Raw genomic sequence first — 26,243 nt, 5'->3', positions numbered from 1 at the left:
ATTTTTTATATTTTTGTGTGCTTATGTAATTTTTTAGAATTTTGTTTTGGTTTGTGGGCAGTATACATTCTGTTCTTTTCCTCACATTTTCATTGGGATATTTGGCTTTTCCTTACTGATGTAGGAAGTCTAACTCTATCTATTAAGTACCTTAATTAATCCTTTTTTATTATCTACTTGTTTCTTCATGAGCATATGTCATTTTGGATATATATGATCATTCGATTATTACTGTATTATCATAATGAAAGCTTCCATCTTCAAGGCTTGCTCAGTGAATTTAAGTGTTACAAATTCTTGCTCTTAAATTCCTTAAATAGTTAGCACTTACAATGCAAATGAATGAAGGAGTTTTTTCATTCACTTTTGTAATAATAATGAACCCAATGCTTCTAGTTAAAAACCTTCAATACACTTGGAATAGAGCTGCCACATGACCCAGCTATTCCACTCCTCATTTTCTATCCAAAAGAACTGCAATCAGTGTATTCCAATGTTTAAAGTGGTACAGTTTACAACAGAGTTATGAAATCAACATAGGTGTCCATCAACAGATGAATGGGTAAAGAAAATGTGCTATGTATTCATGATGGAGTTCTACTTGGCCATAAATAAGAATGAAATTATGTTATTTTCTGGTAAATGGATGGAACTGGAGAACATCATGCTCAGTGAAATAAGTCATATTCACAAAGTCAAGAGTCAAATGTTTTCTCATATATGGAAGTTAGAGGGAAAAGAAAGGAATTTTAAAAAGGGTGATCTCATAGAAATACAAGGGAGATCAGTAGAGTAGAGGTAGGGGATTGAGTGGGGAAGGAGGAGGAGAGAGATAGGGAAGGATTAGGGAATGAAATCCATTAAATTATTCTATACACATGTATGAATATGTCACAGTGAATCATCCCACTTTTAGGTATAATTATAATGTACCAACTGAAAAATTCACATAGATGGTAGATCAGCAGAGCAGTGAAAGGTGATCAGGAAGAAGGAGAAAGTGGGGGAAAGGGGAAGTACTTGGGAATAAAATGGAGTGAATTATGTACATATATGAATCTGTCACAATGGCCCCACTGTTATGCATAATTATAGTGCACTAATAAAAACCCCTTTAATGTAATAGTATTTTCTAGTTAATTTGATAAGTTTAACTGATGATTATCGATATAAAGCAGGCACAACATCATAAAAGACTTTATTAAAAGGCACTAATTATTTCTTTACAAATGTATATTTTTATGTATTTATCTATGCTTACACACGTATGTATGTTTATATACTTACATATGTATGTATGTTTTTAATTCCCATTGTGTTAAGGTCGTACTGTAAATCTTTCATACTGAACATCAAAGGCAGAATACTGGTTCTACCATTATTTTCAATTTTTGGATTTTAAATACATCTTCTATTGCACATCTTAATGGTAAAATTCTAAATTATGATTTGGCTATTGAAGGTACTATGGGATCTCCGGGCCACCTGGTTTTGTTTTCTGAGGGCAGGAGTCCTTTTCCAAACGGAGTCAGAGTCAACTGCTCAACTTATCCCATTCCATTTTCAGAAAGGTTTTTCAGATCTCTAACTTTAACCCATTATTCTTCCTACTTGTGAACCACACAGAATAAACCTAAAGTCTATCTCCCAACCCACATTTCTCATGCCCACTGTTTTTGGCATCGACATGGTCCCTGTTGAAGGTGCCTCAAGTTTGCACCTAGTTCATACCCTGGATGTTCTCAGCATACATCTTCATTGTAATTTTCTTTCCCCCACAAATGACAATGTGGTTAACAAATGAAAAATAAATAAAACCAATGGTTGAAATAAGAAAGTGGTGAAGATGGCATGAAGTCGAAAAATTTTGGAGGTTTCTTCCTTTAAAACCAGTGGAGTTAGAAATTCTAGATTAGTTCAGGAGAGTCCGGGGTTGACTTGATATTGGAATGGATAGTTTAGTCACCTTAATGTAAGAGAAACTTGAGTCACTGGTGACTGAATTCAATGTAAAAGAAGGCTGAAATCACACGTGTTCTCGGTTAGTGGCACTAGACTGATTAGAATTAAAAGTCTCTCAAGTAATGAGAGGGCTGGGGTGGGGTGAAGTCCATCCTATAGATCAAACATTATTTTCAACAACATCTGTCCCTATTTGGAGTGGTAGTAGAAGAGAAAGATGGGGACTTGTTTGAGAATTTAATAAAACATGGAGAGGACCTGTTGTGTTTCCCTATAAGCTGGGGAGAATGAGTTAGACACCATGTAGCACACTTCCCTGTTTGCAAATTTTAATAGGTTTGATGACTTACAGAAGCTCTGATCTTGGTCAATGAAAGTTTCTCTGTTCCAATATTTGTACGATGTAACCTTTCAGACACTGAAAGTGCAACCAAATATAGCAAGCTCTTTTAGTCATCCTTAAAATGACAGGTTTTCCAAACCTCTTGCTGTTCTTTTTACTCTCCAATGAGCACAATTTAATTTGATTCAGATTTGTTTGATTGTTGGTGGTGGTGAGATTTGGAAGCCAGACTCTGTTTTTCCTGTTGTGGTAGAAAAATCACAGAAGGAGGCAATTAAACTCTTACTCCTTGACCTGGATTCTAAGTTAAATTCTTGTCCACAAAAATATGTTTAATATTCTAAGGCAGATTGCTAAAGCTAATATTGTAACATAGTGTGGATTATATGTACTCCAGTGCTTTGCTTCATTCATAGTTTCAAATTTCAGCTCTATATGTTGGCTGCTGTTGTGACAAACCATTCAGCAAACTCTTCAAAGTACAAACACCTAAGACTTTGGGAGAATTAGAAATATTTTCATTATGAATAGGCACCAAAATCTTCACAAAAACAACAAAAATCCCCAACCAACCACAACCACAAAAGGAACAGTGTGACCTCTTCTTAAGAACCCAGCGTGCCAATCATAGTTGTAACATGTCCCTTTCTTCTATCCCCATGCATTAGCTCTTTATCTCAGGAAAGTAGGGTAACAGAGGAAGGGACACTGCAGTTTTGTCTTTTTCAGCCTGAGAGGAGTCCAGTGTCCTTGGCAGCCTGGAGGTGATGGATTCCCAGGTGTGCTTTGGCAGTTCCACTCCCACAACAATGACAAAATACTTCCTGCTTTTCAGGGCACTTTGATGTATGGTACTGCATTTGACCTTCACCTTCTGTGTTAGTAGGAGAGGTAGTCTAGTCTGCTTTTGGCCCAAGAACAAACAGCAACAAGAGGTGCTAGAGTTCATACCATGCTCCCTAGGGCAGGAGAGAAGTCCTGATGTCCCCATCTTCTAATCTGGGGCTCCTTCTGATGAATCACACTCTCTGCTCAGGGGGCAGGTGTGAGTCTGTGAAGCTGGTTTGTACTCAGTATACCTGTGGCAAAGCCTCTGAATTGAGATGTTGAAAAAGTGAACTGATAGGGAGAAGAAGCCTTCAGTATCTTAGATCATTTTTCTAAGAAGACCTGGAGGAGGCATGTCTTAATCTGTTTTTGGTTGCTATAACTGAATACCACAGACTGGGTAGTTTATACTGAACAAAGGTTTATTCAGATCATGGTTCTAGAGACTGGGAGGTCCAAGGTTGAGGGGCCATTTTTGTTGAGAGCTCTCTTGCTGATGGGGACTTTCTGCAGAGCCCCCATGCACCACAGGCTATCACATGGCAAGAGGGTTGCATCCAGGAGACAGAGCCATACTGGTATTTATAACAGAAAACCATTCTCATAACCCATTTGTGTTAGTCAGTTTTCCATGGCTGTGACAAAATGTCTGAGAAAACTAACTTAAATGATACTTCAAGCAAAAATATATATATATATATTTTTTGCTTGAAGTATCAGAGGTTTCAGTCCTTGGTCAGCGGGCTCCCAGGTTTCTGGGCTTGTGGTGAGGCAGAACATCATGGTGAGTGTGGCAGAACAAAGTTAATCACCTCATGGCAATCAGGAAGCAGAAAGAAAGGGGTCAGGGAGGAAAAGGAGCCAGGGAAAAGATATACCCTTCTAGGGGACATCCCCGGTTACTGACTTCCCCCAAGTATAGTTTCTACCACCTCCCAATAGTGCATTCAATTATGAAGTCATCAATGGATTAATCCATTGAAGAAATCGTAACCCTCATGAATCCAAAGCCCCACCTCTGAACATTCCTGCATTGGGGACAAGACTGTCAACACATGAACCTTTGGGGAATGTTTTAGATCCGAACTACAAAATTTATTAACCCATTAATCCCTGAACGAATTAATCTAGTTTGAGGACTCTGCCTAATCACCAGGTCCTGCCTGATGCCCCCTCTTAATTCCTCATAAAAGGGTTCCATCTCAACGTGAGTTTTGTTGGGGTTATTCAAACCATAGCAAGGCAGTTGTATGATTTGACATCTGTTTTAAATATAAAGAATAAACTTTATATAACCATAATGGGAAAAGATGGTATCTATAAACCAGGTGGAATATCCGTTCCCTTTAATTTGCACAGAATTTTTCTTTGGAGCTAAACGTTCTCATGTGATAGAGCTATGGTAAAGAAATAAAATGTTCCCTCTCTATAGAAGCATGAAACTGTAATGTTTTCTCTCTGAGGAACCAGTGGAGCTTGGTCAAGGGTAAAGCTTTAGATTTCTTCTTCTGTTAGTGTCTCACAGCGGGTGCAATTATGACCACAGGCACTAGGCAAAGAAGCCCCTTGCAGCTAATATTTTCAGAGTAGGAATGTGAATGGGTGAGAATGTGAGGAAGAGAAAGGGAAAGAATGGTATTAAGAAGCCCAAAGTCTTTCCCCCATCTTGTGCCCACCTTATAGTTGCTTTCATTCTGTCTTCTTTTAGCTCTTGCTACATTTGCTCTCTTGCAATGGCTGCAACTCAGATCTAAAGTGATCTGTTTGTACCCCTAGGGCCCAGGGATGCCATACCATGGACAGCCAGATTTACAAGGAAAGCATTATTTGAGGCTCCCATGAATGTTAAGATAGCTCAGTTGTCAGTTTGGATAAATTTTGAGGTAGGTGAAAGTTAACTCTTCAGGGTCAACATTAGTAAAAGGAACATAAGACTTAGCTTCAGCAATATAGCCCAGGTTTAAAATATATTTAATTTCAGCTCCATAAGTAGCTACAGAAAGAAGAATAAAAGGGGAAATTAGAAAGAAGAGGAGGTAATTCATCATAGGAGGACTAACCCAACCTTGTACAGTATTTTATTACCGTTTTTGAACCCGGACTGAAGAATTGCTGTCCGTGGTTTGTGTCCCTCTACACATCCTGAAGAACTCCAGGTGTCTCCTCTGGGGTGGATTGCCATAGCAACCCATGGGGCTGTTGGGGAGAAGATATGCCCTGTCTACAGAGAGCCACTTAATACTTTTGTTCAAATTCCTGGGGAACAGAAGGGGCAGACTGTTATGGTAGAAAATCACAGAAGGAGGCAATTAAACTCTTACTCCTTGATCTGGATTCTAAATTAAATTCTTGCCCACAAAAATATGTTTAATATTCTAAGGCAGATTGCTAAAGCTAATATTGTATCACAGTGTGGATTATATGTACTCCAGTGCTTTGCTTCATTCATAGTTTCAAATTTCATCTCTATATGTGGGATGGCGAGCTCCACGGCCATGACGTTGTCTCAGAGGCACTGCCATCCCAGGCGCTGTGTCACTGTGGTACGGTAATGGAAAAACAGAGCCATGAGTATGTTGAGACAAGTCACAGAGCCAAGAGTAATTTGAAAGACACTCATTTTTTTGTCTCTCCAGCATGTGACTTATAGGGTCAGAAATCTGGCAGCATGAGAGAAGACCACTCATGTTCCTTTGAGGAACTGCACGTCTGTGTCTAGCAGGAGCCTCAGTGGCTGCAGGGAGAGGGTTGTTGTATCTGTGAGAGGCCAGGCTTCAGATCTCTTAATCTAAAACTGAAAAACACAAAGGACGTGTGTAGTGATTGAAAACCCTACAGTATCATCCAAATACAATTACCCTTCCCCACCTTAAAGGGGAAGTTTAATATATATATATATATATATATATATATATATATATATATATATATTTGAAACTCCCATGAATGTTAAGATAGCTCAGTTGTCAGTTTAGAGATAGATGAAATCCTATGATTAATATATATTTACTATATATATTATATAATATATATACAATAATATATATTTACTATATGTATACATATATATATATAATATATATATAGAACCTGACATATATATGTGTGTGTATGTATACAATATAAATATAATATTCTTCCCTATATATGCCTATCTGTGAGAAAGTTTAACTTATAAATTAGGCATGGTAAGAGATTAACAACCATAATGTGCTATACATCTTACAACCTCAGCATATGATTTTTCTTCTCTGTTGAGAACTTTTACCTTTTCACTTAAAGGAAACACTTGACAGCTTCTCTTTATTATATCCAAATCGTCATTATCACTACATTTGTCTTTGGGGATTTTAGTAAATGTTACCAGGCACTGTGATACTGCAAAGTAGATCTGATAATGTAGACAACTACAGAGTGATTTATATAGGTGGGTAGTGTATACAGCATGGATACACTGGACACAGGTATGATTCATGACTTGGGCATGACTGATCAAGATGGTGTTGGGGGGGCTGGGGTTGTGGCTCAACGGCAAAACGCTCACCTAGCATGTGCAAGGTCCTGGGTTCGATCCTCAGCACCACATAAAAATAAATAAATAAAGTAAAGATATTGTGTCCAACTAAAAAATAAATATTAAAAAAAAGACGGTGTGAGATTTCATCATGATACACATAATGGCATGCAATATAAAGCTTATGAATTGTTTACTTCTGAAATAGCCCATTTATTATTTTCAGATTATTGCAGATAACTAAAACCTCAGCAAAACTGTGAATAAGGGGTGACTACTATAATAATTGTGTAAAGTAGCACATGTTTTAGGATTTTCTGCTGTATATTTTAAAGAAAATCGAAAGTGGTTTTTAATTTTAGTTTGAACATCACTATTTTGACTAATATCATTTACTTTCCATGGCTAAGCAACAGTAGACAGACCTAGATAAAGTTTCAAAAATGGGAAAATTTCTTTAACACTGATTAGAAACCAGTACACGTTTATTGTAAATGATTGAAACAATATAGAAATGTAGAAAGCAAATGAAGTCTGGTAATAACCACCCCCAAGATATTGCCTTTGTTAGCTATGAATTTGTTTCTAGCTTCCAGAAGCTAAAGGGCCAGAGTTTTAAGTGAGCTTGTCTCTTCATATTGGGTTACATTTGTTCTCTCTGTAATGACACATAGTATAAACAGCAGTAAGCACATTATAACAAAAGCCCGAAGACTGAAAATGAAAATTCATATTAAAGTTGTAGACACCAAAAGACCCTAAACCCTTACATTTTGTAGATATGTTCATTTATCATTTTTCTAAGGTCCTTCTAGGTAAAATGTAAGATTCTTCTAAGAAATATTTATTATTGACAAATGATGATTATATATATTCATGGGCTACAATGTGATATTTCAATAGATGTTTACATCTGCAGAATGATTAAATCAGGCTAATGAACAAATCCTGTGGCTGTCTCTCTCTGGAGATAGCCTGCCTTCTCTCGTAGGTGTATTCTCCAAAGGCGTAAATCTGAGATTACCCCCATTCTCCCTTGAATCTACTTTCCTTGGTAAACCTCTGTCTAAACCTTTGGGGAGGAGTTAAAAAAAAAGCAAATCTATCATCTCACATGCTTATCAAATTTTATGGTGAAAACATTAAAAATCTAGTCTTCTACACTTTTGAAATATATAATGCATTCTTTATTTCTTTGCTCTTTTTAGATATACATGGTAGTAGAATGTATTTTGACATATCATACATATATGGAGTATAACTTCCCATTCTTGAGGTTGTACATAATGAGGCGCTTCACTGGTCATGTATTCATATATGAATACAGAAAAGTTATGTCTGATTCATTTTACTGTTTTTCCTGTTCCCATCCCCTCTTTGTCTACTCCAGTGAATTTCTATTCTCTTCCCACTCCCCTTATTGTAAGTCAGCATCCATATATCAGATAGAACATTTGACTTTTGGTTTCTTGGGATTGACTTATTTCACTTAGCATGATAGTCTTTTGAGTTCCATCCATTTAATGGCAAATGCCATAATATTGTTATTCTTTGTGGCTGAGTAGTATTCCATTATGTATATATACCACATTGCATTTTAAAAAATTTAAAATTTGTTCTGAGTAGTTATACATGACAGTCGAATGCATTTTGACACATCATACATAAATGGAGTATAACTTCTATTGCGTCTGGTTGTATATGATGTAGATTTACACAGGTCATGTAATCATATATGAACATAGGATAATAATGTCTGATTCACTCTACTATCATTTCTACCCCCTCCCATCTTTTCACTCCCCTTTGTTTACTCAAAAATACCTTTATTCTTTCTCCTGGCTTATTGTGAATTAGCATATGCATATCAGAGAAAACATTCGGCCTTTGGTTCTTTGGGGTTAGCTTATTTCGTTTAACATAATATTCTCCAGTTCCACCCATTTATCAGCAAATGTCTCCATTTCATTCTTCTTTAAGACTGAGTAATATTCTATTATATATATCTATTATATGTGTGTACATATACATACATATGTGTGTATATATTATATATTATATGTATAATAGAATATTACTCAGCTTCTTTATCTGTTTATCTGTTGAAGGGCACCTCGATTGGTTCCATAATTTAGCTGTTGTGCTGCTATAAACATGTGGCTGTGTCCCTGTAGTATGCTGATTTTAAGTCCTTTGGGTATAAACTGAGGAGTGGGATGACTGGGTCAAATGGTGGTTCCATTCTCAGTTTTCTGAGGAATCTCATACTGCTTTCCATGGTGGTTGCACCAACTTGCAGTCCCACCAGCAATGTATGAGAGAACCTTTCTCCCACCTCCTTGCCAACATTTATTGTTACTTGTAATCTTGATAATTTCCATTCAGAATGGAGTAAAATTGAATCTCAGTGTAATTTTAATTTGCATTTTTCCAATTGCTAAAGATGTTGAACACTTTTTCATATATTTGTCAGTTGATTGTATTTCTTCTTCTGTAAAGTGTCTATTAAATTCCTTTTCCCATTTATTGATTGGGTTATTATTATTTTTTTGGTGTTAAGTTTTTTTTTTTTTTTTAATTATTTGTATATCCTGGGGATTAATGCTCTGAGGTTCAGGTGGCAAAGATTTTCTCCCATTCTGTAGACTTTCTCTTCATGATTTTGATTGTTTCCTCTGCTGTGAAGAAGCTTTTTAGTTTGAGATCATCCCATTTATTGATTCTTGATTTCACTTCTTGTGCTTTAGGCATCTTGTTGAGGAGGTCAGTTCCTAAGCCAACATGATGGAGATTTGGACTTACATTTTCTTCTAGTAGGCGAAAGATCTCTGGTCTACCGAATGCCTTGGTCCTTAATTCACTTTGAGTTGAGTTTTGTGCAGGGTGAAAGAAAGGGGTTAAATTTCATTCTACTACATATGGATTTCCAGTTTTACCAACAGCATTTGTTGAAGAGGCTATCTTTTCTCCAATGTATGTTTATGGAGCTTTTGTATAATTATGAGATAACTGTACTTATGTGGGTTTATTTCTTTGCCTTTCTTGAAGAAGAATGAAATGAAAACATTTGCTGATAAATGGGTGGAACCTGAGAATATTATGCTAAATTCCATTGGTATTCATGTCTATTTTTGTGTCAATATCATGCTTTTTAAGAAATACTATAGCTCTGTAGTATAATTTAAGTTCTGGTATTATGATGCCTTCTGCTAGAATGCATTCTTATTTATTATAATTGCCATTCTGTGCAATAAATCACTAAAGCTTATTTCTCCTATCTAGCTTGAAAGTTTAAAAAAATTTAAAATTAGGTACATTATAATTATACATAGTAGTAGGATCCATAGTGATATGTTTGTGCATGCACATAACATAATTTGATTGATTTCAATTCCCTAGTACCTCCCCTTTCCCAGGTCTCATTCATTTACTCTACTAGTCTCCTTTCTGTTTCATGGGAACCTCCCTTCCCTGATATTATTCCTTTTTTCTCTGTAGCTTCTTCATATGAGAGAAATCATATGACCCTTGACTTTCTGAGTTTGGCTTATTTCACTTAACATAATGCTCTTAAGTTTCATCCATTTTCCGGCAAAGGTTAGAACTTTGTTCTTCTTTATGGTTAATTAAAACTCCATTGTATTATAACTCAATTGTGTTATCCATCTATTGTCAAACATCTAGGCTGGTTTCAAGGTTAGGCTATTGTGAATTGTGCTGCTATAAGCATGGGTATAATGTCTGATGACTTTAATTCTCTGGGATAAATACCAAGGAATGATAGAGCTGAGTCATATGGTGATTCCATTGCTAGTCTTTTGAGGAATCTCCATAGTGGTTTTGATAGTGGTTGTAATAATTTACAACCCTACCAACAGTGTAAAAGTGTTCCTTTTCACCCACATCCTTTTCAGCATTTATTATTTGCATTCTTGATGATTGCCATTTTAACTGGAGTGAGATGAAATCTGTGTAGTTTTGATTTTCTAGCTAAAACTCTTTGATCAATATCTCCTCTTTACATGTCCATCTCCTCTTCTAGCCATTGGTAATCACCATTCTAGTCTCTGTTTCTATAAGCTCAACGTTTTTAGGTTCCACATATAGATAAGATCATGCAATATTTGTTTCTATGGCTTATTCCACTTAATATAATGTCCTCTAGAGTCATATACCTGACAGGATTTCCTCCTCTTTTTATGGCTGAATAACACTCCATTGTGTACATACACACCAAATTTTAAAATCCAATATCATCTGATGGTGGAAACCTAGATTGTGTCCCTGTCTTCATTATTACAACTGGTGTCACAATAAATGTGGGAGCACACATGTAAGAGGCCAGGATCTTTGGTGACCCTACCAACCTAGAGTACCTGCTCTTATTGCTCTACTAGAGGTTTATGAGATGATTGTGATGTTCTGTTTTTTTATAGTTTATAATAAAAATATATTTGATAGCTTAAGTTGTCTTCTTTTTCCTCAGAGCATTTCACCTATGTTAAAATTTTATGTTCAAATCCTTTTTTCTGGATGACTACCTGGATGTGACTGTATAGTTATAAAACTGATCATCATAGCTGGCTGTTTGACGTTTATTAGATCAGTTATACCTCATTTTTTTTTTACTGATGATCATTTATTACCTGATGTTCTTAGGGGCTTTTTGTGTGCCTGGTGCAGTGCTAGCATTGAAGGTAGAATAGAACGAAGCTGACAGGGAAGAAAGACATGTAAACGAACAACTCTAAGATGCTGTGGAAGAAAAAAGGTTCATGGGGGTGAATGAAACCCAGAGGAGGGAGTGACTCTTCTTTGCCAGAGGTGCCAAAGAAGGATTCACATTTCAGAGACACAAGTCCACAAAGTTCAGTAAAAACATGTAGGTTGCAAAAGAGACTGGAGATAAAGGAAGAAACAAAGTATATTAAAGTAAGAGATACACTAATAGAAAAGAGAATTAACATTTGTAGTGCCTTTTGGATACCATTTCCTGGATGTCAGCTAATTCAAGGTATACAGTCACGTGTTGCTTAATGATGAGAAATGCATCCTTAGGCAATTTCCTCATCCTGGGAACATCATATAGTGTGTACTTAACACAAAGCTAGATGGTTTAGCCATCTATACAACTAGGCTATGGATTCTGGCATTTTGCTCGTATGCTGCAAACCTGTATATATGCTACTGTACTGTATACTTCAGGCAGTTATAACATAATGCTATATATGTATGTTTTTAAACATAGAAAATGTACACTAAAAATGCTAGGTGATAGGATTTCTAAAATTCTATTAGAGTTTTATGGACCACTCTTATATATGTAGTCAATTCTTGACCCAAACATCATGTGGCATGTGACTGGATATCATTATCCTCGTTTTGCCCATGAGGAAACTTGGGCTCTTCAGAAAGGTTAAGGAACTTGAGCAAGGTCTCATAATATGAGTTACCCCCAGAGGCATCCGGATTCATACGCAGGTCTGTCAGCTCCAGAGGCTGCGCTCTGTCAGTCACAGCATGAGGCTGAGGAGAGAGCTCGCCTTTTTGGGGGAGCAGTATGTGGGTGTGGCTGGAAAATGAGGTGCATGAGAAGAAACAGGCAGGAATGAGGTGAAATGTGGAGCATGGGGCCAAGTGTGAAGGGCAAATTCAGTCTCAGAAGATTTGCTCCTAAAATTGAAAATACCAGTGAAGGTTGATAAGCAGACATGACAGCTCAGATTTATCTTAACAGGAAGAAAACTCTGGCTGCCTTATGGGATACAAAGAGTTGGGAGAGATTGGATTCAGGGTTACAGATTTAGTTTGTTTACACTTACATGTGCAAACAAAGCATTTTTCTAAATTGATCTTGCTCTGTAAGACTCCCTCCCTACTGAATAAGTGGGTAAAAGAAGAACCTGTCTTTTGTTGAAAATAATAAACTCAGCTCAGTATTGAAGTAGTGAATCCAGTAACGTAAAAGGTTTTTGGGGGGAGTTCATTTTTTTCTTCTGGGCTTCACTAAAATTCTGACTGAGTGAAAAGAGGCTTACGTGTCCTTGAGGGTATGTGTATGTGTGTGTGTGTATCATGGACTGGCGGGTCCTTGCTGGCATGCACGGGGGTCTGGTATTGTCTGGTTCTGCCTTGGGCATTCTGTTGGCACCTCTGGTTGAAGTGTGTGGCTGCTGTAACTCATGGCACATTCTCTTTCGGGTCCATTTTGCTTTCTTGGTCCCCTGATTCTTTGTTGGGCTGCATGGCCCTGTGTGGTTCCAAGAGTACACGTCCCCTTCAGTCCTCCATAGCATGCTGGGCAATGTCCACACCACAGACAAGCTGGGGAGGCTCTGGGTAGCTAAATTCAGGCCCTTTCTTGACCTAGCTGCAGTGACACCGATTTTACTAATTTATACGCTAGATCACGCTGTAGAGTCACCACCCATGTTGTCATGAGGGTAGGGGTGGGACACAAAGGTGTTCTGTGAGAGAACACCCCCTGGAGCCCTAGAAGGGAAGTGTGGCACAAGCCCCTTGATTCTGTTGTCATCACTTTTTAAATTCTTACCTTCTCTGGGATTTTAGCCTTAGGTGGGGGAAGGCTGCAGTGGACGTCTCTGCCTCCTTATTCTGCCTTTTCTTCCTCCTCAGACCCCTTTGCCTTTCCACACTTCTCATGTTCCCGACTCACTGGGGCTTGCCCTAGGTCACCCTGTCCTCCTTCCTGAGGGCCCATTAGTCTCCCTGTAAGGGGAGGCCCTCACCTTGGGCTGTGCCAGCAGCTGGAGTCCAAGCGTGAGAGAGACCAGTTACAAGGTAGGGCAACATGAATGGGGAAGTCTTTCACAGCTGTCGTGTGTGTCCCTGTCACACAGCTGTCCCACAGTTCAGGTGAGGGGTAATGCTCACCAGAAGAGATGACTGGGTGGGAGCTTTGGTGAAGCCAAACAGATGGGGCTGAGAAGCAGAGGGAAGCTGAGGTGCCTTTGGGTTCCTACTTGTGGCAACTGCTGGGTACAGATGCACTTGACAGAGGAAAGAAGGAGTGGTGTGAGGGCAGGGAGTGGGAGGAGGGGTGGGAGGCAGGGAGAAAGGGAAAGAGAGAAGTTTAATTTTGGACATAATTGAAATGCTGTCTAATAGTAGAATGTGGGCTGGTGCTGGGGAGAGAATTGGACTGGAGAAATGGATTTGGAAACAGGTGAGAACATTCAGAGATGGAAAAAAGAAGAGAAACTCACACACGGTTGATGTTAAATTTAAAGAACAAAATCATTACTCTGCTAATTCTTGCACTTTATAATGATCCAGGACTTTGTAATGTCTCCTTTAAATTCCTGCAGAGGGGCAGGTCAGAGGTCATAGAACATGCACAGATGGTTTGTTTGTTTGTTTTGGGTGCTGGGGATTGCACCCAGGGTCTCACACATGCTAGGCAAGCTGTCTGGGTGCTACCATTGAATCACACCCCCAGCCCCTGTACTGCTATTTTCAACACCCAAAGAGATTAGGAAACTTCAGTTCTGAGACACAGATCCATGGCACACCAAGTTCATGTCCCAGCAAGGCCAGGTGACACTAAAGGAGACTCTCTGATGATTGGCTAAAAATAAATAATTTGCAGGCACCACACCCAGAGACAGTGTTTCATTTTTTCTGTGGCCTAGCTGAATTTGTTAAATTAACTCCTGGAAACACAGAATGTACCTCGCATCAGTCTCATCATCATCACGATGCCTGAGACACGGTTTAACCTTTGGATGTACTCTGCTAATGTAATTGCCTTGCTGCCTTTGAAAGGTGGCTTTTAATTGGGTTCTGAGCAGCAGCTGCGGTTGGGGTGCCTCTGCAGCCTGGAGATGTCTCAGGCCAGTTCACTGAGTATTCCTTCCCTTGCCTGGGCAAAGGGCTTGGCTGATCGCCAGCAGTTACTGAAATGCCATCGGTTATAGGATTGCCCTTTAAGCCACTGACTGGGTATTCTATTGAGTTTCCACTCTTTTTCTCTCAAATGTAAGTGGAGCTTTATCGAATACAATGTTAAATTCAGAGCTTCCCCTTCTCAGCAGCCTTTTCATCAGGTTATCTCCCCCTAGTTTATGGAAGTTGGTCCTCTGCCTGGATTCTGCAATCTGTATTTGGGGTAAAATTGGGAGTTCAAAACCCACTTGAATCAAATGTATGAAATATGATATGTCAAGAGATTTGTAATGTTTTGAACAACCAATAAAAAGAAATAAAAAAAAAAAATTAAAAAAAACCTGTAAAAAAAATAAATAAATATATACCTGAGATACTAAAAAAAAAAAAAAAAAAAAAAGAGCTAAAGACAGCTGTCATTTATAGGGTTCAGGACTGTCATGGGGAAGTGTGATGGATTATCTCACAGGCTTGTCACAGGGTCCTTAATTTCTGATGATATGTGCAGGTCACCTGAGAAGTCTCAGCTTATTTTTCACTTTTTGGTAAAATTGTGCTGAACATTCTGTCTCTAGGACTAGAGATGAATAAGATTATTGACCTGAAGATTTTTAATTTGTTTGAAGAAAATGTGTATGTAACTGTCACACTGAATAATCAGGTCAGGAGGAGGGGAAGGGAGGGAGGACAACAGAAAGAGCTCTTTTTGTTTTGGGGTGTCCTTTCCAGAGCTGCTCTGGGGGGATGGTTCTTTTCATGCGCCAGGGTGAAGTCTTGGGCAGGCCCGGCACATTTCTGATTCCTGTAATATCATAAAAAGTTCTCCAGTCCAATTTTCCTCCCAGACAGTCTCAGTTGGTAATTAATATGTGCAGCCTCAGATAGAGCGGCTTAAAGGCCCCTGCCTGGCTGGAGCTTGCTACAGGGCAAGACAGGCTCTGGCTGCTGCTCTCTCCCCGGCTCTCCTCTCTGGCTTCCTGGGTGGTTCCCACTTTTCCATGTTGGACCCATCTGGCATGGGTTTGCTCTGTGTGTGGTCAGAGTTTAAAGTTCAGTTTTTGATGATGCTCCTCTGTTTGCTGGGGCCTCTCCATGCTGGGGATTGCCTACCCCGCCAACAGGAAACATATCTCCTCACCTCACCTCCTGTGCCCTTGGCTACTGGCCCTCCAGGCTGCCCTTGCTGCTGCCCGTTTGGCTGGCTATAAGATGAGCCCAGCCTGGCTCACTTAGGTGTAGCCAATTTCTGGGTCAAAAAAACAAGCCCCCCACCAAAAAAAAAAAAAAAAACACTCCTCATTGATTTTGCCCTTGGTGGGACTATTACTTCAAATGTAGCATCTGCTTCTCTGCTTCTATCCTCTGGCAAGCAGTTCCCAGATATTTGCCTCTCAGATTCTTATGCATGGCCAGGCACCAACTTGGTAAAACACAGGAATCTCTATGAGCAAGCTCCTTAGAGCCCCCTCACTAGCTTGAAGTCAGGAGAACACCCCTCCCTCTTCCCTGGGGTTTGTGTAGGGAGCAGGTAGGTTGGGGTTGGGAGGCTCAGCACATACAATGCCTGTGAAGAAATCTTCTCTAGTCTCCAGGAGTTTGGCCATTCCACATGTAACCCTTTTATGTCCTTGAGTGAATAAAAGTCAAATCAATTTTAGTCACCTCCTTCCCAGGTCTGATGTGGTGACCTCCCTTTATCACCTAGGCATTGATTTTTGTTTGTTGAGTTGAGGTAGTAGCCAAAACACAAACACGATAACCCATCTTAACATTCAGCTACACTGGAAGACCGTTATCATATGATTCTTAGACACAAAATATGGCCTGCTATTGTCAGCTGTAGCGTGGCCAGTGGGATGGAAAATGTCCCCAAAGACTTTTGCCATCTCAGATTAGTTAGAAATGAGGATTTCCCGCTCACCAACCTAGTGTAGCTATCGCTTTCTTTGCAAAATCAAAGACACTCTCTCCCTCCTTCACTTCTCCCTATTCTCCTTCTTTCCTCTTCTTTCTCTCAGGCCTCTGCTCTTTCTACTGGCTGAAGAAGGAGACTTTCATGCTTCTGTTCTTTACTTAAGCTTCCCTGATTATCTGCCAGGGCCTAGACTGCATTTTTGAGTCCCCCTAGAGCCTTTGTCTTCTCATCCAAATCTTTGTGAAGGAAACTCTCGGCTAGACCTAGCAAGGGTGCATACACAAGCGCACACAGGAACATAGTCAAGTATGTTCACTCACTCTTGACACCACAGATGCACATACAACTAAAAGATAAATAGACAGCAGTACAGCAGGGCCCGGGAGAGAGAAGGCTTAGAGAACCATAGGTGAAGTAATCTCTGGCTGCTGCTGCAACTCCAGGCAGCTCTGCTATGTAGCAAATCTAAGCAAGAAACCCAGGTAAGTTAGTTAAAAAGTATGACTAATTGAGTAAGTTGGAAGTGCTGCATATGTCTTTGTAAAGATTTAAAGGCCATTTTCTGAGGGCAGAAGGTAGGCTGGATTAACTTTCTTTATCCTTCACAAGCTTAGCACAGTGGTTTTGGGAGTAGTAGCTGCTAGATCAACAGTTACCAAATAAAGGGCAGATCAGAGCAAACCAGCTTGTGAAAGCTGAAAGATTTGGGGAAAAGATCTCAAAAATGGATAAGAATGACTAGAAACTGGTAATCCAAAGAATTTGCACATAGAAATTGGTAATCCAAAGAATTAGCACATAGTTATTTCCCCCACCCCCACTGTTTTTTGTTTTGTACTGGGGCTTGAATCTAGGGGCACTTAACCACTGAACCACCTCCTCAGCCCTTTTTTATATTTTATTTAGAGACGGGGTCTTGCTGAGTTGCTAAGTGCCATCCTAATCTGCTGAGGTTGGCTTTGAGCTCATGATCCTCCTGCCTCAGCTTCCAGAATTGCTGGGATTACAGGCGTGCACTACCGTGCCAGACTTCCACTGTTTCTTACTGCTTATTTTTTCCCATTTAAAATAAATTTAGATATAAATCATATCATAAAATTCATAATTTTAAAGTATATAATTTAGTGAGTTTTAGTATATTCACAAGGTTGGGAAACCATCACCACTATCTAAGTGCCAATCATTTTCACCAGGCCCAGAAGGAAACTCAGTAGTGGTCAATGCACAACATTATACATTTGTTAAACCCACAGAATGTGCAGCACGGAATGAACCTGAATATACTATGGATACACTACATGCATCCATATTTGTTCATCAGCTTTACCAAATATGCCACATACATGCAAATTGTGATAATAGGAAAAACCATGTGTGGGGTGTGCAGGAGTTGGGGGAGGGACACTCCCTGTACTTTCTGCTCAATTTTTTTGTAAACCCAAACTGCTCTAAAAAAATTCTATTAATTAAAATAAATTAAAAGCTCCACACCATTAGCAGTCAGTCCGCGTCCTCTCTTCTCCTAAGCTTGTGACAACCACTTATCTCCTTTCCCTTTCATACATAGGTGCTTTAAAGAGGCTTATATAAGTATTTGTTTTGGTAATTACAGTTACGATAATGTTAAGAGTTCATACATTAAAATATCATGTTTTTATAACCCCCTTCTGCCCTTGCTCGAAACATCAGTGAAATATAGGCTTTACGAAAATTAAAATGGCATAGCTATTTGTAAAAATAGGAAAATAATCTTGGTGATCTAAAAGTATGACAAAAATACTTTCTTCAGTGGAAAACCTGAAGCTCCAAGTGTGAACTCCATAGAAAGCAGAGGCAGTTGGGAGTTTGAGAATCCCTGAAAAATCATTCCAGGAATGGATCGGAATGAGAATCAGGCTCAAAGCCTTGAGTTGGGACCTTTGGAGGGATCCCCCATGGAGCAACATGTATATGGTGTCTTGTCTTTAGTAGCTGAGAATTCAGAGAAAATTAGAAGAAATATCTGGTGGAGAGGCTCATTGACTATATCAACAACTTCTGCAACATCACCACAGGAGAGGAAATCTGATATTCTAACCAAAGATCTGGTCTGGGCATCTTGAGGGGGCCAGAAGATGTAACTGAATGAAAACTCACTAAAGTCCAATATAATGATGCACATTCAGGATTGCTATACTTCCTAGGAAATTGATTCTTTTATTGATATAGGATCTTCTTTATCACATTTGATATTATAGTCCAACTTTTGTCTTTTGACTAGAGTTTATCTTTTCTATCATTTTATTTTTAATGTTCACTTTCTGTATTTTAAGAATATCATTTTCAAGGTAACTCAGTTTTTTTTTTTTTTTACAATTGGTGCATTATAATTGTATATAATGGTGGGATTTGTTGTCAGATAGTTGTACCTGCACACAATATAACAATATAATTTGGCCAATAGAAATTTTTTTTACTGTATTTTAGTTCTTGCAACTTTTCTATAAGCTTAAATTATTTCAAAAACAATTAAAATTTAAGTCAATAAAAAGACCCAGTGTCATATTTTGTAATCCCAGCTACCCTTGAAAGTAAGGCAGGAGGATCAAGAGTTCAATGCCAGCCTCAACAACTTGGCAAGACCCTGTATCAAAATTAAAAATAAATAATTAATAAAGGGGTTGGGATATATCTCAATGGCATAGAACATGTGGGTTTAATTCCTAGTGCTTCAAAATCAACAATGAAAATTGAGTTACTTGTATAATTAATACAGCCATGGAAGTTATAAATATTAGGAAATCCATATGAGGAGGCTAAAAAGAACAATCACATGATTATCTTTATACATAAAGGACATTATCACTTTTATATCAATTATACATATATTTCCAGTTTGTTACATGTCTTTATGCATTGTTTGCAGTGGTCTTGTTATGTAGACTTTTTAATGTAATTCAATCATTGGTCTTTTATCTTACTGTTTCAGGATTTTAAACCATAGTTAAGACAATTTTTCCTACTTAGAGGTACAGTTATCAATCAATCATTTAAAAATGTATTTGTTTTGGTTTAATTTTTAAATTATTTTTTTTAGTTGTAGATGGACACAATATCTTTATTTATTTTTATGTGGTGCTGAGATTTGAACCCAGTGCCTCACACATGCAAGGCAAGTTATCTACCACTGAGCTGCAACCCCAGTCCCTGTTTTGATTTAATTTTTTCACCAAAATTTCTAATGCGTTTGGAAATTATCCTGGCATACAGTGGACTTGGGGTGGAGTTTTTCTGGTTTCTGTTGTGCAGAAGTGTCAGCCTCTCATGTGCCCTGGTATTATGCAGGGTCTTGATTCCACCTTGGTGTCTTGTACAGGCCCAAGACCATGTGTTTCAGCCCCTGTGGATGTTAGAACTCTGTCTCCTGGCTGAGAAGGTCTAATGTGTTACCCCTCAGTTCCCATGCTTTCTGCTTGGCTTCGCCTCTTATCTTTGTTTCTGGAATCTGAGGATCCCTCTGTTTTCCTCCCTCCACTTAAGCTTAAATATGTATGTTTGGTTCAGCTTGGAATTTTCCTTTAGCTTGTCTACTACTTCATCCTGGGTCAGTTCATGGTGTTCAGGAAATTGGAGAGGACACATTCTAAGGGGCTTGGAAATAAAATGAGGCAGATGAACACTTACTCTAGAGGCACCACAAGTTTTTCTGGACCTCACAGCTGTTTTGAAGCATTTCAGAACTTCATAGGCTAGAGGAGATCTTCAAATGTCCAAGCAAGTCAATCACAACTTAAAGACTTCTGAGATAATACTGATTCATTGTGATCTATTGAGTATATTGCTCACAAGTGCTGTCAAAGGACAATGCATCTTTGACTCAGACATTTGTTACTTTCTCTAATACAGAGCAAACTCAGTGCCAGATATGTATTTCACATACTAATAGATTATACCAAGATTTTTAAAGAAATCTACTTTAGAACTATGGTCCATGAACTCTGTATATGGTTGTGAGATTCCCCATTTCACATCTGTCTTGGCTGGAGCACAAAGCGGTTTGGTGGCCCAGTGTGAGTTTGGGAGTCTGTGTAAGACTTATTTATCTGATTACTTGTATTCTTGAATCCTAATGAGAATCTTGAGTAATCATATATGATTTTTAAAGTCTTTGAATCAACAGCATATGATTAACCTTCTTTGGTGCATGGTTCTATGACCTATTTGGATTTGTGTAACCCTCATAATGATGACGCAGAACCGTTCTATCAACCCCCAGACTCCCCCACACCATCCCTTTACCATCACACATCCCCACCATGACTCCCCCAAACTACTGATCTGTTCTCTGACACTACTTTGGAAATATCAAACAAAAGGAATCATTGCATATATAACCTTTTGAGAATGACTTTTTTTGTGACATGACACTTTGGGAGGCATCCAAGTTGCTGGGTTTATCAAGGGTTTGTTCCTTTTTACTGCTGAGTAGTATCCATTGTAAAGATGTACCAGCATTATTTAACTACTAAAAGATATGTGGTTGTTTCCAGTTTTTAGTGATTATGAATAAAATTCATATGAGAGAAATCATTTTATCCCAATAAATGGCCCTATGACTTTTCTCTACTTAATCCCAGTTCCTTTTGTCTGACAGTAACTTAGATTCCACTTCTACCAAAAAAAAATTCTGCTCTTAACCCCAAGGATGATGATTAGGGTTCCTTCTTATATCAAGTATAATCTGTCTAGGAAAATAAGGAATAAGCAATGGTGATGTCCACTAAGATTGAAGGGTAGGCAAATGGCAATGATTCAATATAATTTTAGATATATTTCTTTCCAGAATGCAGAATAGATGCAGAATAGAATAAATAATAGAACTAGCCAGTGCAGTGGTATGGACTTATGTGCCTGCCACTTTCTCACACCCCACAAAAGGGAAACATTTTTGGAAAAATTTTCATGATAACACTAATATATCTTTAAAGCCAGATTTGGGCAATGTTCTTCTTGTACTTGTATAAAAATACATAGTGCAGTAGGGTTGTGGGTTGACTCTTGCTGATGGGTGTTAAGATGTGGTCTATGTTGTCTTCTAGCTGCAGTCATTGCTAACTGGGTCAGGAATGATATTTTCACTTTGAAATATGACTTACATAAAATCGATGTATTTTGTAAATATATACTTTGTATAGGCATATACTGTGTTATTATGCTTTTATGCTCAAAAGATAAAACTAAACTTCTGTGTTTGTTTCTTTCCAGTATTACTTTACTGTTCTTTTTGGCCATGAAGGTCAGAAGCCACTGGAGCTGCGCTGTGAGGAGGAGCAGGATGGTAAAGAGTGGATGGAGGCTATTCACCAAGCCAGGTGTGGACATAACTTCTCCCATGTGTGATACCTGCTTGTCTGGGTCTTGCATTGGGTTATCACTGTTGGCACGAGTTTGGAAGAACTTGCCATTCCAGGATGGGGTTTCCTTTGGACCCTCTCGTTAGCCATGTGTGAGCTAATTATTTCAGTGGCTATATTCCAGTTAAAGATTAAAGGTAATAGATAAAATATAAAAACAAATAGTAAATTCCTTTGTGCCCTTCACTAAGTGCTTCTCAATTAAGGAATTTATGAAATGTATGACTCACCTTTCATCAATCTGCCAGAGGCACATTATAAGCATCCTCTCTTTTATAGACAAGGAAACAGGCCTGGCAGGTGAGTTTACTTGCCAGAGGTTGCACAGCTAATAAGTGACAGAACTGAGATATGAACCCAGCTGAGCCCACCTTTGTAAATCCTACCTCAGTTATTGAAAACAGGCAATAGCAACCTCTATCTAGGGAAATAGAAAACTGTAATTTTCTTCCTCTTAGGAAATACCAGAAAGGTGGAAAGACACCCACAAAATCTTAAATGGGAGTGAGGAATCTGAAAGAGGCAAGACAGATCCCTCTTTGTTTTCCCTCTCAATTTCCTGGTGCTGTTCATCTTTGCTTCAGATGGCTCCCATGCTGACTGCTTTTTGCCCTGGGTGCAGCTTTGCTGTTGTAACTAGCCAGGCACCCTACTTGACTGCCTTTGCTCTGGGTGTTCTCTGTCTGAGGGCTTTGCTCCAGATTCAGGACCAATGTGGAATGAATTCCTATAGAGAGAAGGCCAGGTCTTCAAAGATGGCAGATGCATCAGGCTGGCAAGGTAGAGCCTGGGGTCCTTTGCAGACACAGTCTTTGTGGTTAATTCTATTCTTTTACATTTGAGAGTTAAAATGCAACATAATTAAAAACATGTGTATTTGCCTATTTTTTTTTCCATTCCAGAAGAGCAGTTACCAGGGGTAGTATAAATGGCTTTTTTTTTAATTGCCAAGCAAATATCTGGGTGAACCAAACTCAGACAATGTGAATGACTTTGAAGGTGGTTGGATTTCATAGAAGAGGTCCTTCTTTCTTTATCATTTTTTTGTCCATATATGTGGATGTGGTTGGTCACTACTGTTATTTGGCATACGATGAAAACTAGGGCATGTGAGATTTTTGTTAGGAGACAGACTTTAGAAGCCACTTGAGTAGTTTAGATGATAGAATGGTGACACTTCTCTCTTGATTTGAAGATTTGGTTAGTGATTGATCATTTTTCTTGATGCCTTGAGTCTTTTGTCTGTTAGAATTGTTTTTCCTTTGACTTGAGGTCTGGGATTGGATTCTTTGATGACTCCTTTTAATCTGACTGCTTTATATTTGAATTCTTACATTTGACTTTTTACACTGAGATGTTTCTGGAATCAGGGACAATAATATAACTTGGATCTCTGAAATTCACCCTGACTTTTTTTATACTTAAACAAAGCCAGAAAGTTAACAAAGCTTATTCAGAGAAAAAAACATTGTTAGCCATTTTTGCTTGACATTGTGCTACTGAAACATAATTAATAGGGATTGGTAGCTACCCTTAGAGGACAGCTTGATGGCCTTAATTTGGTACTGCTGTCTGTGTATGTGTGGGCGGGGGCAGGGTGCTGGGGATTAACCCAGGGGAGCTCTAACACTGAACCACATACCCAAACCATTTTATTTTAATTTTGAGATGGTGTCTTGCTAAGTTGCTCAGATTGGCTTCAAACTTGTGATTCTCTTGAGTAGCTGGGATTTCAGGTGTGCACCACTGTACCCAGTTGCTGCCTTTTTAATAGAAAACTTTAAAATCCTAATAGTTCCTGTCTTATTGATTCCCTTTTCTAAAGTCTGAGATTTTGATTGACTGATAACTATTTGAGCATGAGACTAGTTCTTTTCTGAGCTGCAGATCTTTCTGCAAATTCTATATAGGAAACAAAGACTGCTCAGAACTCCCTCTCTTGATCTCTTCTGTTTTCCTGGGATGGTTTTTCCATACTAGCCTGGGTGTGCTGTCTTTGTCTGCCATGAAAATCACATTGTTGCACTGGCTTTTGCATCTCTGAGCAGAATCTCCTTGTCACAGTTTGCTTTAAGATGATCTTTGGTTCATTTTCTGGGAATTCTAGTTGCATCTTTTATCCTTTAGATCTGGTCCAGAATTTCTTTCTTTCTTTTTTTTTTGAATTAATGCTCTTCATTTTGACCCTTTGACTTGGTCCAGATAGCCCCATCAGTAAGAAGATGGTCTTGGTATGGAAGAGGACCGAGTTTTCATCTTCCAGGGCTCTTCCTGTCCCGACCTAATCTTAAGTCCTAGAATATAGTAGTCTGGAAGAGGAAGAGGAAGGTATTCCAGAGATGTTGGGGTAACCTATAAGGATCTTTGGCTATGTGGATATGGGAAGTATCAGACCATATAAAACATCTCTTGGCCCTTAGCTTGGATGATGTCAACTACTGAGAGAAGAAATAATGGATGAGAGCAAGTTTGTCAAGCAAAGTGGTGAGCAGTGACCAGGAAGTGCTCTGCAGGGAATTATTAGAGTGTGATTGGTTACTGGGAAGGGACAGTGGGGAGCTGTGGGATACTGACATGATCTTTCTGCCCCATGACATGGAACATGTGGGAGAATGAGTGTACACTAGGCTATTTGAGAGGTAAGCTGTGTCTTGAGGACAGAGCTGGGTTTGGATCTTTACCCAAGGTGAGGTCTGGGGAGGGTTTGAGAATATTATGCCCAGTGTGGAGTACCATTAGGCTGCATAGCTGTACCCACTATGCAATGTGTGGCTTATGCTGTTGGCATTGGAAACTGTCTCACTATCTTTTGTTGACTTTCCAATTTCTTTAACTGAAACTCTGTTCCAACCTCACCTCAGTGTATATCTTGTGCAGGTGGGTCTCAGGATCTCCTCCAAGTGAGGCATTTTCAGGGAAAAAGGAGTTGGACATATGCTTTCATTCAGAAAAATTCATATCAGATTGAGTTGGAAAGGTTTGACCTAACCTTTCTTTTACCCTGTCAGTCCCTAACATGATGAGCAGAGAGACTTAATCCTTTAGTTAAATCTTTCATTTAAGCATTGTTATCTTGTTCAGTTAAAAAAACAAAAACAAACAAACAAACAAAAAACTCTAATGCAGCCTCTTGGGTCTCTCTTTTTGAAAAATATCTTTATTTATTTTTACGTGGTGCTGAGGATCGAACTCAATACTTCACACATGCGAGGCAAGCGCTCAACCACTGAGCTACAACCGTAGCCCTCTTGGGTCTCTTTTTTATTTATATATTTTAGATTACGTGTGCCCAAGACAGCCTGTTGTCCATATTCTCTCCCCTCACACCAAACACACACACACGTACACACATGCACACGCACACACACACACACCATGTTAACTGCATGGAACACCAAATGCCTACTGCCTGCACCCTCATTCTTCTTCCTTGGTTAAAGCTTAATTTAGAGCAAAGTATATAGTATAAAATCTGTACCACCTAAAAGGCATTGTGTGTTTCTTATCCCTATAAGATCAGCCCTCTATAAAATGTGCATGGAGAAATCCCTAACAAATCAGAAAAGAGTGATTACATGGAATAGCTGAAAATATTTTATGTGTTACAGAAACATCACAGAACTAGACAATCAGGAATCGGCAGTGATGTTATAACCTAGAGCAATCCCAAAGCCATATTTTATATTCCTCTTATAACCTTAAAGCTGAAAACATGGATTTTTGTCCATCTGCAATATTATGTTTTTGGTAAGAACTTCTGTCTGGGATTTGCCTCCAGATTTGCCACAATGAAAGAGAATTCATTCCCCCTTACAGTGTGTAAAGTGCTAGTGAACTGTGAAAGATTTCACTTGATTTGATGGTTACTTGTTTTCTGTAGGAAAAAGCTGAGCTTCAGTTTCCTTCTTTTCAGCCCTTTGTCAATACCTTCATCTGTCAATTGTCTTTCTGGCTCCTCACAGAGTCTTGCTTCACATGCTTGCCTTGCCCCTGAAGCACTGGGAGACACCACAGTCTACCTTTGTTTGTTCTTTTAACTGATGTTTATTTACTTCTTTATCCAATGCTAGCTCTGCCCTGCCTTCCCAGACACAGTGAGCCAATGCAGGGATGCCCTTCCTGAGCTCACCTCTGAGAACTTCTCATGCCACCTTTCCCCTTGTAGCTTGAGCTCCAGGTGAGCGACCCCACCCAGGAATCTCACTGTGCTGGGATGACCCCTCCAGTCTGACTTACACCAACTTATCTCTCAGAATGCAGCTCTCAGTCATCCACATGTCTTCCCTGATGCTCTTCTTCTCTGCAGGAAGGACTGACCATTCTGTTCTTTGATCCCACTGTCACCTCTTATTTCTCTCAGTGCAACTAAGAGATTATTGCATG

The 26,243-nt window shown here is 38.9% G+C and overlaps 1 protein-coding gene across 4 annotated transcripts in view; it reads left to right on the top strand.

Moving 5' to 3' along the window:
* Rasgrf2 (Ras protein specific guanine nucleotide releasing factor 2) overlaps positions 1-26,243 on the top strand; it is a 237,289-nt gene that overhangs the window by 56,378 nt on the left and 154,668 nt on the right. For all 4 annotated transcript variants that reach the window (XM_071612454.1, XM_071612453.1, XM_071612452.1 and 1 more), the window contains exon 2: positions 21,712-21,818. In XM_071612454.1, coding sequence (XP_071468555.1) covers positions 21,712-21,818 — 107 coding nt within the window. The remainder of the gene's footprint in view (positions 1-21,711; positions 21,819-26,243) is intronic.

The sequence above is a fragment of the Marmota flaviventris genome, chromosome 5 (genome assembly GCF_047511675.1).
Source record: "Marmota flaviventris isolate mMarFla1 chromosome 5, mMarFla1.hap1, whole genome shotgun sequence".
Classification (NCBI taxonomy): domain Eukaryota; kingdom Metazoa; phylum Chordata; class Mammalia; order Rodentia; family Sciuridae; genus Marmota; species Marmota flaviventris.
Note: the sequence above shows the minus strand (reverse complement) of the source record. Positions and strands in the feature narration are given on the sequence as shown.